The sequence below is a fragment of the Carassius gibelio genome, chromosome A10 (genome assembly GCF_023724105.1).
Source record: "Carassius gibelio isolate Cgi1373 ecotype wild population from Czech Republic chromosome A10, carGib1.2-hapl.c, whole genome shotgun sequence".
In the NCBI taxonomy this organism is placed as follows: domain Eukaryota; kingdom Metazoa; phylum Chordata; class Actinopteri; order Cypriniformes; family Cyprinidae; genus Carassius; species Carassius gibelio.
The window spans coordinates 18,979,868-18,995,793 of NC_068380.1; the positions used below are offsets into that span (position 1 = coordinate 18,979,868).

Here is a 15,926-nt window from a genome sequence, read left to right on the forward strand (position 1 = left end):
GTTTGAATATAAACAGAGAATTTAAGTCTTTTCATCAGTTCTTCTATTGTTAATCAGTGAATAATAATAATAATAATAATAATAATAATAATAATACATATTATTATTATTATTATTATTATTATTATTATTATTATTATTATTATTATTAGTATTATTATTATTATTAGTATTATTATTAGTATTATTATTATTATTATTAAGAATAATAATAATAATAATAATAATAATAATAATAATAATAATAATAATAATAATATAATAACTATTATTATTGTTATTATTATTATTATATTAATTATTTATAATACTACTAATAATAATGATAATAATAATAATAATTATTATTATTATTATTATTCACTGATTAGCAATAGAAGGACTGATAAAAAGACTTAAATTCTCTGTTTTGTAACATTGCAGCTACTGAAACACCTATCTGTAATCCGAAAACCTCACTGGTCCATTAGGCAACAACCACACTAACCATGTAGCCAATAATACAGTGACACAGAAGTGTGGCATATTTTGGTTTATTCTTATTATATAGTCCTAAAGCAATCCATCAGTGTGTTGTGCTTGGCGCAGCAGGGAAGAACAAACATGGTCTCTAGAGATGAAACCTCAAACAGCATCTCCTGTGTTCACCCGCTTACGGTACATCACATAACCCAACCCCAGAGCTGTGAAGGGCCCCGATTCAACATTTCCTCCTCTATCTCTCTGTTTCTTGTCCTCTCTCACAGTCAAATTCCCAGCGGTCCGCACGTATATCGATCCTCACACCTACGAAGATCCCAACCAGGCCGTCCACGAGTTCGCCAAGGAGATTGATGTGTCCTGTATCACCATTGAGCGGGTTATTGGAGCCGGTGAGTGAGTTGTGAGTGATTAAAACAAAACAGGCCTTAGGCACAGAATTACAGTTAGCTAACTTGGTGAACATTTACTGCTGAAAAGTTTTATGTTGGATAAAACATGCTTGATAAACTGCCTAACAACACCATAGCAACCACTCAGAATGTCCCGGCAACCACATAGTTACTTAAAGGAGTAGTTCACCCCCCAAAAAAGAAAAATTGCAGTTAATTTATTCACCCTCAGGCCATCCAAGATGTAGGAGACTTGTGTTCTTCAGTAGAACAGTAAAGACAATTTGCTCATACTTTATTTCAAGGTCCAATTCTCCAAACCATTATCTATGACTTTAGCCTCAATAAACTCCTAATTTTCCACTTATTAATAGTAGTACGGTGGTTATTAAGTTTAGATATTGATTAGAGATGTAGAATTTAGTCATTGGTAGAATATATGCTTTAGAAATACAAATAAACAGGCAATATGTTAATAATATTCATGCTAATAAGCAACTTAATAGAGAGAATCGGTCTTTAAACTAGTGTTACCAAAGATTTGAAACTGTGGTCCTTGATTATTCATAAAATGTATAGGTGGTTCATAAAAAGCCAATGGCCCATCTTTAAGAATGTAAAAAAGCATATATCAGACAACACAAAATAAATACCCATTGCGGTACGATGTATTGAGATCCTATAAAGCAAAGCACATGAATGTAAGGGAGGAATTAATGTTTTTTATGGTTTCTCATTGTTTATGTAAAAAGGTGAGTTGATGAAGACTTGTTATTCACTTTAAATGCTTTAGACATGTGAAACATCCCCATTTGACATTATTACTTGCTGCTTTAATAATATAATATAATTGTGTAAACATAAGCAAACCAGTGAACTGAACTAAAGTTCACTGAAACGAACTGTCATAAAGAACCAGTTTGCAGAAAAGAATCGGAGTCTGAGGCTCTGGATTACAGGTAATAATGTTACAAATAATGTTCAGTTTCTTGCACAGACTGGTTGTTTTGCTTCATAAGACCTCAATATAACACCAAGAGCCACAGGTATTAATTTAGTGTTGTATGGTATGCTTTTTGGACTCTCAAAGTGCAGGTAACATTGCTTTTAATGAATCAATAAGGGACAAAATCTTCAAAATGTGGAATCTGAGGGTGCAAAAAAATCTAAATACTGAGAAAATCATCTTTAAATATATCCAAATTAATTCCTAATTCCTAATTACTGATTACTAATCGAACATTTAGCTTTTATATATTTACGGTAGGAAATTACAAATTATATTCATGGAAAATAATCTTTACTTAATATTCTAATGATCCTTAATTAAAATCCATATATATATATATTTTTTGGCTATTGCTAAAACTATACCCCAGCGACTAACGACTGGTTTTGTGGTGCAGGGTCACATATATAAGCATCCTAAAAACGAGAATTGGGCTAAACTTTAGGTTTCACATCCCACTCTGGAAGTGTCACATTATAAATACTGGCGTTCGCTGGCAGATTTTATTCATGCGTTCAGAAGGAAGTTCATCCCTCAGTAGCTTTGCACTTTGTCACCTTGCGAGGGAAATCTGCCCAAGCACAATGAGGCGTTTCATTGTCTGGCTCTTTCCTGCCACGGTTCACTGATGGCTCTGCCTCGCGGTTGCAGGGGAGTTCGGTGAGGTGTGCAGTGGTTTACTGCGGCTGCCAGGGAAGAGAGAGATCCCAGTGGCCATTAAAACTCTGAAAGCCGGTTACACCGAGAATCAGAGGAGGGACTTCCTGGGGGAGGCCAGCATCATGGGCCAGTTCGACCATCCCAACATCATCCACCTCAATGGGGTCGTCACTAAGAGTGAGTGCCTGGAGCTCTTTTGATTATGATTGTCTTTGAAAATGATTGTTTCTGTATTTCACTGTAAAAAGTGTTGACATGCAATTGTTATCCTAAAAGAGCCGTTTATACTTGATTTCACCCCTCAGTTTAGCATTGTTGGTGTAACCTAAAATATTAAGTTTGAAAAATAATATTAACAAATGTTTTTGATTTGAATAAAAGCCGTTAAATGAGATGTTACCACATTTTTATGTTACCAGTTTTGTGTCTTGTTTATGTTTCATATAATAATAACATAACATAAGACCTTGAAGCTGAAATGTGTGTGTTTTATTTCTGCAAGGTAAGCCAGTGATGATAATAACAGAATATATGGAGAACGGATCCCTGGACACCTTTTTGAAGGTACATTTAGCTTTTCTCAGTTAACAAATACACTAATGTGACATGTTTATTGACCAGTGATGGCCAATTTACTCTGAAAATGTAATCAAATGACTGATTACTCATTTTAAAAGATATCACGTTACTGTTCTGATTACTTTATTTCAAAAGTAATTAGTAATTACTTACATTACTTTTTTCTCCATTAAATTGATGAAATCCCAGCATACATGCTCCTTGTAAATATTTGTTAGTGTTCTGTGAATGTTCATAACAATGTTATTTTTTTTTTCTATCTAAAGCAAGCGGCTGCTGCGTGCGTGGTTTAGTTTGGCAGAATGCCATCAAAGAGCGTTGCGTTTATAATCTCTAAAAGACATCTCAGTTCATCGCAATCTCACACATCTCTGTTATAACACAATAAATATATGCTTGATGAAGCTTTCATAATGTCTACAATTCGTGTGTTATAATGAGAGGATTTGTGAGCACGCAAATCTCAGCACTGCATTTTGCTCAACGCAGCAAATATGTGTTTTAGCCTAAATAGAAACTCTGCATACACTTCTAATTGTTAAGTGTTTATATTTTATATTAGTTAATGTTGCTTTTTGTACAATACATTAATAACAATTCATTTGTTTTAGATATTTTATGTTTAGATATTTCTTTTTTGCGGGAGTCCCGTGAATTATTTTGTTCTCCCTCATCCCCCGCCCCTCCCCACACACACACACACACACAAACACACAAGTGTCTACCCGAACGCACGTCGGGTCTCGCATGTCATGAAAAAAATTACAGAGATGATTAGTTACACGTTATTATAAACACGTCCCTTGTTACAGTGTAATTACACAAATTACTAAGTAATACCAAGTGTGTTATAAATGAGGAAATCCATAAACTTTTTTATTATATTTAAAGTGTCACCATTATATATTTCATGTTTAGTTTTTGTGTATTTCATGAAATGTATCAAATATTTATTTATATTATATTTTTAATATTTTATTTTACTAAATTCACACACACACACACACGCACACATACACGTCTATGTTACTAAGAGGGGACTATCGCTCTACACTGACCAAGAGGGGACCAGTGTTTCTGGTCATTTTTAAGAAACAAAAATTACATACAAAATTTTCATTTGAGGTCTTTTTTCATAATATAACTGAAAAAATGCATTTTAAATTTTTTTAAAAAACATGCCAAGTGGGGACCTGAGTGACGTCTACCTATCCAACAGAGGACCTCCATAGACTGCAATGCAACTGTGTGTGGAAACACAAGGGCAATTGTACCAAGTCTTTCTTTACAATCTAACTGTATTTAAATGCAACTCTAAACTTTGAAACATTCACACTATATCACCATTGAAGAAATATTCTGATAGAAATCCAAAATGTTTAATAAATTAGTATGACATGCAGATATTTTCTGGGCTTGACACTAATACAAATACACTTCTCAATATATGAATGCAATCACACAGATATATATATATATATATATATATATATATATATATATATATATATATATATATATATATATATATATATATATATTTGTTTCAGTCAAACCAAAAAATATTAAGACAAAACAAACAAGACACTATAGCTAATTTGAGTATAGCATAAATAAAGTAAAATGAAGAACTCTTTAAGATAACAATTGCATGTCAATACTTCTGACAGTAAAGAGTGCATGTGTTGGATAAAATGAGTTTGGTCCCCAGTTAGATGGTGACGTGTGACGCCTGTTAGACTGAATCACCTCTTCTTACATCACAGACACATTAACATTATATGTTAAGTTAAGAAACAATATTATATGTTAAGTTAAGAAACAACATTATATGTTAACTTAAGAAACAATATTATATGTTAACTTAAGAAACTACATTATATGTGAACTTAAGAAACAATATTATATGTTAACTTAAGAAACAATATTATATGTTAACTTAAGAAACAATATTATATGTTAACTTAAGAAACAATATTATATGTTAACTTAAGAAACAATATTATATGTTAACTTAAGAAACAATATTATATGTTAACTTAAGAAACAATATTATATGTTAGCTTGCTGCATTGAAAAATTTCAGTTGAGTTCAGTAAAATATCTTTTAACCAGGCTACTTTAGCTGTTTAGCACTGACATTTTTCAGAGGCTCCATTTTTAGGGTATTATCAGCATTGCCATTATATTCAGAAATAAATAAATAAATAAAAGTAATTTGTTAAATGTAAAGGCAAACAAACAGATCACGTCATGCTTCACCATCTAACTGGGGACCGGTTTGATCTTGGAGGCTAATTTTTTTTTTTTTTTTAAAGATAGATAGATAGATAGATAGATAGATAGATAGATAGATAGATAGATAGATAGATAGATAGATAGATAGATAGATAGATAGATAGAATAGTGCTAATGTTGATCTGAACACTTAGGTCCCCTGTTAAATGGTAAACTGCGACCTCTCTTTGGTTGTTTGACATTTCATTTCAAGATTTCATGTTGACTGAAAATATTCACTTGGCTAAATTTCTAAATCAATGTTACAATCAACATATATTGTAACATTATATTATCATCCTTGCCATAGCATTCAGAGATGGTGAGAATGTGAAATATTGTTAAATGTAAGGTCAGCCAATCAGGCGTCACACTTCACCATCTAACAGGGGACCAGTGTTTTTATTTTATTTTTTTAATGCAACAATCAATATATAATTTTGAAAAAACTTTTTTGACATATTATAACCAGAAATTCTTCATAAAGTGGACTACCAGTAAATTTGCTAAATATTTGGGACCAAAAATTATTCTGCCAATAGACCTGACCATTTTTTGCTTAAGTGCTATCTGATATTATCAAGATGAATTTGTTCTGACAGTTTAACTCTGAGTTCTTGTCATCTTTTATTACCATTATCTAAACTATAGCAAATAAACTGTGATAATGTGTGAAATGTTCAAGGTGTCTGAATAAATGTAGTTTTTACTGTATAAATATATATACATACACAATATACGTATATGTACTTATAATACTGACACATTGAGAAGTGTCATTATAGTTAGTTTGTTAGTACTTAGTTTCTTTATTTTTCAAATAATAATAATAGTAATAAAAAGTAGTAATATAATTAGAGTCAGCCAGCTGTCAACAGTTCAAGGGCAGAAGTAATGCCTCTTATAATTAACTATATATATATATATATATATATATATATATATATATATATATATATATATATATATATATATATATATATATATATATTACATTTATTTGACATTTTCTTTGCTTAACCCCAATACACTTCTCAACGTATGAATGCAATCAAAACCCATTCCTGAGAAGGTCCTATCAGTGATGATAATTTGATCAGACAGATAGATAGATAGATGGATAGATGGATGGATAGATAGATAGATAGATAGATAGATAGATAGATAGATAGATAGAATAGTGCTAATGTTGATCTGAACACTTAGGTCCCCTGTTAAATGGTAAACTGTGACATCTCTTTGGTTGCTTTGACATTTCTTGCCAATTTCATGTTAACTTTGAAAATATTCACTTGGCTAAATTTCTAAATCAATGTTACAATCGACATATATTGTAACATTGTATTATCATCCTTGCCATAGCATTCAGAGATGGTGAGAATGTGAATTATTACAGCCGATCAGGCGTCACACTTGACCATCTAACAGGGGACCAGTGTGCTTTAGTCTAGTGAAATCACCACTACATGCACAGACCTGTTGCTGTGTACGTTTAGCATGTACAGTTTAGTCTGTGTAGAAATTGTTTTTATTATTTGACTTTTTTTTTGTTCAACACAAACAAAAATGACCCTCATTGGCCGATAAGAAACATCAAAGGAGGATTCGTTGTAGAGTGTCTGACAAAATTAATGTCTTGTAATGTATAATGTACGCTCAGCACCGCCGAGTGTTCCCGCGATCATTAAATCGAAACATGTAGGCGTATTTAAAAGCAATTTTAATACCCCGCATTTTGAGAGTGTCTCCCTGATGCTCGCAAGTTAGGCTTCATAACATATCTAGACTGTTATTAGTATGTAGACTATAACAGGTTTTGTAGTTGTCTACAGATCTGTCTTGCTTGAAAAATTTCTCTATTTGCACTATGAATATATAGAAAGCACTTATTGTTTCTACGTAATACGACTATTATGTTATTTGTGAAAAGGATTTCACTTTCAGTCAGTCACTCTCAACGTCACATCGGTGATGACCGACACATTGTGATCCTACTTCTAGAAGCTCATAATTCATGACCGGTTCCAATGTCTAAAGAGACTCAGATAAAATCATGCAGGAGAGAAGCCAGTCAGTTGAACAAAACCTTTTACAGAGCTTGAGTGTTGTTGTTTTTACTGCATATGATAATTCATACTCAGAAAGCAGAACTGAAATTATATTGATTACAAGATAATTTTTCCAGTCAAATATTTTTAGACCAGTAGTTGGTCATTGAAATTCCTTTTTTTTTATCTGTAAAAATCTTGTCTTGTGGCTTGAGTTAAGTGTTGGCATTAATGCTAATCAAACAATAAAAGGCGAGGAGAAAAATAATTACATTAATTTCTCAAGTAAAGCATTATTAGTTTGTTTAATTTACATCAACAAAACAAATTTATGGGTTAAAAAGAGCAGAAAGAGCTCTTTAAGATAACAATTGCATGTCAATACTTCTGTCAGTAAAGAGTGCATGTGGTAGATAAAATGAGTTTGGTCCCCAGTTAGATGGTGACGTGTGACGCCTGTTAGACTGAATCACCTCTTCTTACATCACAGACACATTAACATTATATGTTAAGTTAAGAAACAATATTATATGTTAAGTTAAGAAACAACATTATATGTTAAGTTAAGAAACAATATTATATGTTAAGTTAAGAAATAATATTATATGTTAACTTAAGAAACAACATTATATGTTAACTTAAGAAACAACATTATATGTTAACTTAAGAAACAATATTATATGTTAACTTAAGAAACTACATTATATGTGAACTTAAGAAACAATATTATATGTTAACTTAAGAAACTACATTATATGTGAACTTAAGAAACAATATTATATGTTAACTTAAGAAACTACATTATATGTGAACTTAAGAAACAATATTATATGTTAACTTAAGAAACTACATTATATGTTAACTTAAGAAACAATATTATATGTTAACTTAAGAAACTACATTATATGTGAACTTAAGAAACAATATTATATGTTAACTTAAGAAACAACATTATATGTTAACTTAAGAAACAATATTATATGTTAACTTAAGAAACAACATTATATGTTAACTTAAGAAACAATATTATATGTTAACTTAAGAAACAATATTATATGTTAACTTAAGAAACAATATTATATGCTAACTTAAGAAACAATATTATATGTTAACTTAAGAAACTACATTATATGTGAACTTAAGAAACAATATTATATGTTAACTTAAGAAACAATATTATATGTTAACTTAAGAAACAATATTATATGTTAACTTAAGAAACTACATTATATGTGAACTTAAGAAACAATATTATATGTTAACTTAAGAAACAATATTATATGTTAACTTAAGAAACAATATTATATGTTAACTTAAGAAACAACATTATATGTTAACTTAAGAAACAATATTATATGTTAACTTAAGAAACTACATTATATGTGAACTTAAGAAACAATATTATATGTTAACTTAAGAAACTACATTATATGTGAACTTAAGAAACAATATTATATGTTAACTTAAGAAACTACATTATATGTGAACTTAAGAAACAATATTATATGTTAACTTAAGAAACAATATTATATGTTAACTTAAGAAACAATATTATATGTTAACTTAAGAAACAATATTATATGTTAACTTAAGAAACAATATTATATGTTAACTTAAGAAACAATATTATATGTTAACTTAAGAAACAATATTATATGTTAACTTAAGAAACAATATTATATGTTAACTTAAGAAACTACATTATATGTGAACTTAAGAAACAATATTATATGTTAACTTAAGAAACTACATTATATGTGAACTTAAGAAACAATATTATATGTTAACTTAAGAAACTACATTATATGTGAACTTAAGAAACAATATTATATGTTAACTTAAGAAACAATATTATATGTTAACTTAAGAAACAATATTATATGTTAACTTAAGAAACAATATTATATGTTAACTTAAGAAACAATATTATATGTTAACTTAAGAAACAATATTATATGTTAACTTAAGAAACAATATTATATGTTAACTTAAGAAACAATATTATATGTTAACTTAAGAAACAATATTATATGTTAGCTTGCTGCATTGAAAAATTTCAGTTGAGTTCAGTAAAATATCTTTTAACCAGGCTACTTTAGCTGTTTAGCACTGACATTTTTCAGAGGCTCCATTTTTAGGGTATTATCAGCATTGCCATTATATTCAGAAATAAATAAATAAAATAAAAGTAATTTGTTAAATGTAAAGGCAAACAAACAGATCACGTCATGCTTCACCATCTAACTGGGGACCGGTTTGATCTTGGAGGCTAATTATTATTATTTTTTTAAAGATAGATAGATAGATAGATAGATAGATAGATAGATAGATAGATAGATAGATAGATAGATAGATAGATAGATAGATAGATAGATAGATAGATAGATAGATGGAATAGTGCTAATGTTGATCTGAACACTTAGGTCCCCTGTTAAATGGTAAACTGCGACATCTCTTTGGTTGCTTTGACATTTCTTGAAGATTTCATGTTGACTGAAAATATTCACTTGGCTAAATTTCTAAATCAATGTTACAATCAACATATATTGTAACATTATATTATCATCCTTGCCATAGCATTCAGAGATGGTGAGAATATGAAATATTGTTAAATGTAAGGTCAGCCGATCAGGCGTCACACTTCACCATCTAACAGGGGACCAGTGTTTTTATTTTATTTTTTTATTTACTGCATTAAAATCTTCAGTTGGCTCCAGTAAATTAGATGAACTGAATGTCTTTTAACATTTGCACATTTGTAGAACCAACTGAAAATTCTCAATTCAACAATCAATAAATAATTTTGAGTTTTGACCTCTATGTGTGTGTTAGTGTCAGGTGTTGTATGGAGAGCTACAATAAAATACTTTTTAAGCATTGGCACTTTATTCGTTTAACACACTGACATTTTTCAGAGCAGCACTTGATTTAGGGGCTCCATTTTTATTATCAACATTGCCAAGAAAAGTAAAACAACAAATCAAAATGAAAATAATAAAATTTGTTTATTTAAAAAAAAGAATAGTTCAAAATTACAGTGGCTTACATCAAAGTTATAACAGGTCTAAAACAGAGTCCCAAACAGCAGCTGAAAACAGCTGTAGTCAATCATTTCAATGCTATGAGGCACTGATGCTGCATGTACATGGACCTTCAGTGTCACGGCACAGTTAGGACTCAACACTGATACTCCACATCACACGCTCTCAGGGTTTATGGGATCAGTACTGTTCACCCAAACTTCTCTTAACTGAAATTATTCTGTTGAGCACAAAGTATTGAACTGTTTTCCAGTCTCTTCCATTATCCTTTAGAATCCTGTTTTCATTTATGCATCTTTCACAGTCCACTTTTCCAGGAGCCTTCATTTCCTCAAAGTAGATCTTGAAACAGTGTTCGATGACTTTCCTCTCTGTTTCTGACCAGTGCTCTCTGGCTCTTGCTATTTAACAAAATTACAAGATAAAAAATATATAAAGTGAATAAATATATGATTGAATTAAAAAAAAATTATGTCAGTAATACATACTTTACAAAGTTGAAAACACGAAAAGACAATGATCTTCAGCTCTTCAGTATTGTTTATGGTGAATGGAACATACCGTTTTGATTTAATGGCACTAGTGATTTACTAATGTGTCCAAGACTGAAGGCTGAAGTCTTTCCTGAGCTGTAGCTGTTTGTGGTTGATATTTGATAAGACTGGTGATCAAACCTGTAAATTCACACTAATTCTTATATCCAATCATTTTAATGCTTATTGTAAACTCTACAATAAGTCTTTGCACATAGTTTTGACTTCCTGAAGGCTTTCCTCAATAGTAGGACGCTCTTCCACTGATTTGCTCATCATTCTGCTTAAGATAGTCTTTCTTCACATTGAAGACTGAAGTTACTCGTTCTGACATGTAGAGACAGACCAAGTAGATCCTGGGTGTAGGGTGTAGTTGTCTGATCAGGGTGTTGTCCATCCGTCTGTAATGGACCAAGCATCCTGCTACCTGTAATATAGAAGATTCATTTATAACAATCTCTAGTAATGGCCACCTGACTAAGCTGTACAGAATTAATACAATTAATAATTATATTGTCATGAACGCTGAAAGTGACATGCAGAACAATTCAACAAGTGCTCTTTTTTGTAAAACTGATTTTATCATTGCATACATTAAACTTGTTGACTTGCATCCCCTTTAATACTCAAACCCAGACCCAAATTAAAAGATGTAATTCATGTAATAAAACACTAGTAATTAATGATTAACCTAACATTTTAAGGATCCAGAATTGTGTATTAGTTCAGAATAAACAAACCAGTAATTAATGATTAACTTTTTCACAATTATTAAGTGGCTCTTACTAAGTGATATTCAAGTTTATTGACCAGAATAAGCCAATAATTATTGATTAACTAATGCATTATTCTGGATTACCAATGGATTATTCCCTTAAAATAAAGTGTTTTTTGTTAAGTGTAAAGTTTCACTTTACAATAAGTCAGGTCAAGTCAATTTCTATTTATAGAGCACAACATTAACACAACCATCATTGATCCAACGTGCTTTACAAGAAAATGTTACTTTAAAAGCAACAGAGATCAAAAATTAAAATAAAAAATATGTATATATACACATTTAAAAAAATAAAAACATACATCAAAAGAACTGTTCACAGCATCACTCAAATGCAAGGGTGTAAAAATGAGTCTTTAAGTTTGATTTAAAAACACTGAGCGATGGACAGGACACATTAACTAACAATGAGAAATACATTTGTTTAAATATTTAAGCTTTGTTAACATTAAAAAAAATACAACTGTTTATTTTTTGTTAATGTTAGCTCAGCTCCATTAAATAATATTTATTAATACATTATTAAAATCAAACATTGTATTTGTTAATGATAAAAGTAATGTTTACTAACATTAATAAACACTTTAAAAGTGATTTTCATGTTAACTAGTGTTAACCAATGACATCTTATGGGAAAGTGCTACTATTTTATGAAATATAGTAAAGACCATACCAATGCGGATTGTTTTTTCTTCACTTTGATCAATAATCTCTATTGTGTTGCAGTGCTATCTGCCCTGTTCACGCTCTCTCTCTCTCTCCCACAAACATCACACCTCTCACAGGATCAACACACCTGACCAGTGAGTCTGGGATCAGGAAGACTGGTTTAATGTTTTTAAAAGAAGACTTTTCTTCTAATCAAGGCTGCATTTACCTGATCAGAAATATTGTAAAATGAATTTAAAATTGTGAAATATGTCAGCATCATTACTCCACTCTTCAGTGTCAAATGATCTTCAGAAATCATTTAAATTAGCAGAATTTATGTTCTTTTATGATCAATTATTATTGGTTCTCAATCATTAATAATGATTCTTATATTATCAGTGTTGAAAGCATATTTTCCTGCTTCATAGTTTTGTGGAAACTGTGATATATAGTACTTTTTAGGATATTCAATGAAAATAAAGGTCAAAATTACAGCATTTATTTAAAATAAACTGAATAGACCTATATCGAGATATCTATAGATATGTTGCCTATATATATATATATACATATATAATACTTGATAATACTTGCAGACTTGGTGAGCAGAATATTCTTTTAAAGACATTTAAAAATCGTACTGATCCCAAACCAAACTGATTTAACATTGTTTGTAACAAGTTTGCCAGGTTAATTCCATTATTTTACATTAAAACTCAAAGGAAATTTGATTTAATACAAATAAATAACAATTCATGAAATAACTCAGAAATATGAGCTAATTGAAATAGAAATGTACCTGTCTCCATGAGCTGTCAGGATCTCCGCAGTCGAACATCATTTCTTCTCCTTTAGTGATGTTTGTGGTCACAAATGCACACAAATCTGCTCTTTTCTGTTCATCAACGATCTGTTGGTCACAAACACATACACATGCACATATTAGCTTTAGAGAATACATACATTTATGATACAAGTTTAATATGTGTCCCAGTTGTTTTCGAGTTCCAATGATCATCAATATTAAACATTTTATCAAGTATGATTATCAGTACAATCTTTATAACTGTGCATCAAAATTAAAATACACTAAATATTCAAGCCACTGATCATCTATAATTCCTGTTCTTATTTTTTCATACTGCACACTATGAACAAGTAATAACATTGTAGAGTACACTTCTTGAAATTCATAAGCTACTATGCCAAGTATTTAATTAATATTTGCAGTCATACAGTATTGGAGACAGAATAACTTACCTTTCTCTTGACTCTTGACTGAAATATGTCTTTATCTTTCTCAGATGCGATTAATTTCAAAGCTTCCTTTTCAGGACAGACTCTTCTGGGTCTCATTTTCCTGTGAAATATTCAAGATCTTTTTTTATGGTACACTGCATTTGCCAAAATGAAAAACAATATTTAGAAACAACCACAAAAAAAATCAATCAATCAATAAATGAACGAATATATTCAGTAAATAGAGATTAAACAGCACTAACATTTACTAAGAGACTACATACAAATTTTAACAGTTTGCATGCATTTTTACACATTTATTTTTTAAGTCTACTATTTACATATTATCAGAATCTAAATTCAGAATGTATAACTTACCTTTTCAGTCTTGAATGGAAAAAAGAGATGAGAAATGGCCTTAGTAGGCTTTGTTGTATGTGGTCCCTTGTAGGCCATGTAGGAATCTCAAAAAGCTGTTTGTCCTTCAAGGTTTTAGAATTTTATTTCACAAAAAAATAAAAAAATCAATGAAGATTCTGTCAGGAAAACAGTATATATATAACCCCACCCAGATATCTGGAGCGTGATTGGATAAGACTCAGTCAGCCCGGATACTGTTGCGTTGAAGGGCCAGGTGATAATGTGGAGACATTAGTGTTATTAGCATAAGAAGAGAGAACAATCAGTTTACCAGACGCTGCTGGGGGAACTGGGGGATGTGGGGATTCTTTAAAACAAGTCACTTTGACCAGGATTGGTTTGCTTTAAGATTATGTAGTTTGAAAAATAATCAGGGAATTTTAAAAAAAGATTTTAAAAGTATTTAAAAGTATTTGTGTTGTATTCAAAGTCTTCTGAAGTCATACAATAAGTTTCTGTGAAAAGTTTCAACATTGAGGTATTAATTGCTGAAAATAATTCCACTCTATAAACACAGTTATCATAAAATACAGCTGAATTTGTGTTTGAGATAAAAGACATCTAAACTGACGCAATAAATGTCCCTGTCCACAGCGTTTGTCTGTTGATGCAAAGGTATCTCAATGAAACCAGTGAAATACCCTGCACATGGAAAAACTGCACTAAATAGACAAACTAAACATTGATGCCAAAGGCTCCTGACCAAGAGTCAAGGATTGAGAAAGTGTAAAAGACGGTCCCCAATGAGACTGTGAATTGTGACGCCTGTTTGGTTGCCTTACATTTATCAATATTTCATATTCTGTTTATCTATGAAACAACAATGTTGATAATAACACTAAAACAGCCATTCTTTCCATCAGAAATAGTTAAACTTAAGTAAAAACATAAGACAGAGTGACTCGTCAGGTCGAGATGCAATGCATAAGAGAATGGCCAGCATGCTGATGACTGGTCAAACAGAAGCTGATCATACAGATGACCGGTCATACAGACCTCATCATACAGACAGTGATCATATCCTGATGTAACCCATTGCTCTCCAGCTGGAGGAAGTGCTGCTTTATAATCACAGAACATTCACTCACTATTAAAGTGATTCTGGCTGCTAGAAGGGAGAACATATCCTACAACATGAGTAAGTTCTACATTTTCTAATCACTTATTCTACAAATGTTGCAACTATGTTTAAACATGTTTAACAAAACTGTCTTTACTTTTTTCTTTTAAGAAAAGTCAAGTCAACAGTTCACATTGTTCACTCTAAACAAGAATTTCACTTCATCAGAAAGTTCAGTCCTCAAAAAAAGGTATGTTGCTACTCAATATATTTTGAATATAAAATGTTCTGAATACAAAAATATATACTCCCAAAAATGGAATTGCCACAATCAACAAGAATAATAGATGTCAATCTCATTTCAAGACAAGTAAACCTCTTAGTGTTAGTGTATATTCATCTGAATATCTTTCAGTTTCAGGGATCAGCTTTAACGTTTAAACCTGTGAGTTTTGGCTGTCCATGTTAAAGACTGGAAATGTAACAATAAAATAAACATCCTATAAAGTTTTCAGCAATTATGGAACCTCCATAGATTTGAGCCATAATTAATAATTTGTATTGTATATTTTCTATCAGCTGCATGCAGAATCTGGATTGTTGGGACAGCTACATTCGACGTTGGTGGAAAGCAAGCAAGGGAAAGCATGGGCATCAATCTCAGTGTGTCCTCCCAGGTCCAGTGTTTGGGGTGACCTCCTTCCTTTCTTCCAACAGTGTCTTAAAGAAAGAACTGAACAAATGAAGATTATGCTTTCT

The 15,926-nt window shown here is 30.8% G+C and overlaps 1 protein-coding gene across 2 annotated transcripts in view; it reads left to right on the forward strand.

The window, feature by feature from the left end:
• The window catches only part of LOC128021461 (ephrin type-A receptor 5), a 109,966-nt gene that overhangs the window by 70,900 nt on the left and 23,140 nt on the right, over positions 1-15,926 (forward strand). For both annotated transcript variants that reach the window (XM_052608695.1, XM_052608696.1), the window contains exons 10-12: positions 747-872; positions 2,533-2,718; positions 3,044-3,105. In XM_052608695.1, the coding sequence (XP_052464655.1) occupies positions 747-872; positions 2,533-2,718; positions 3,044-3,105 (374 nt within the window). The remainder of the gene's footprint in view (positions 1-746; positions 873-2,532; positions 2,719-3,043; positions 3,106-15,926) is intronic.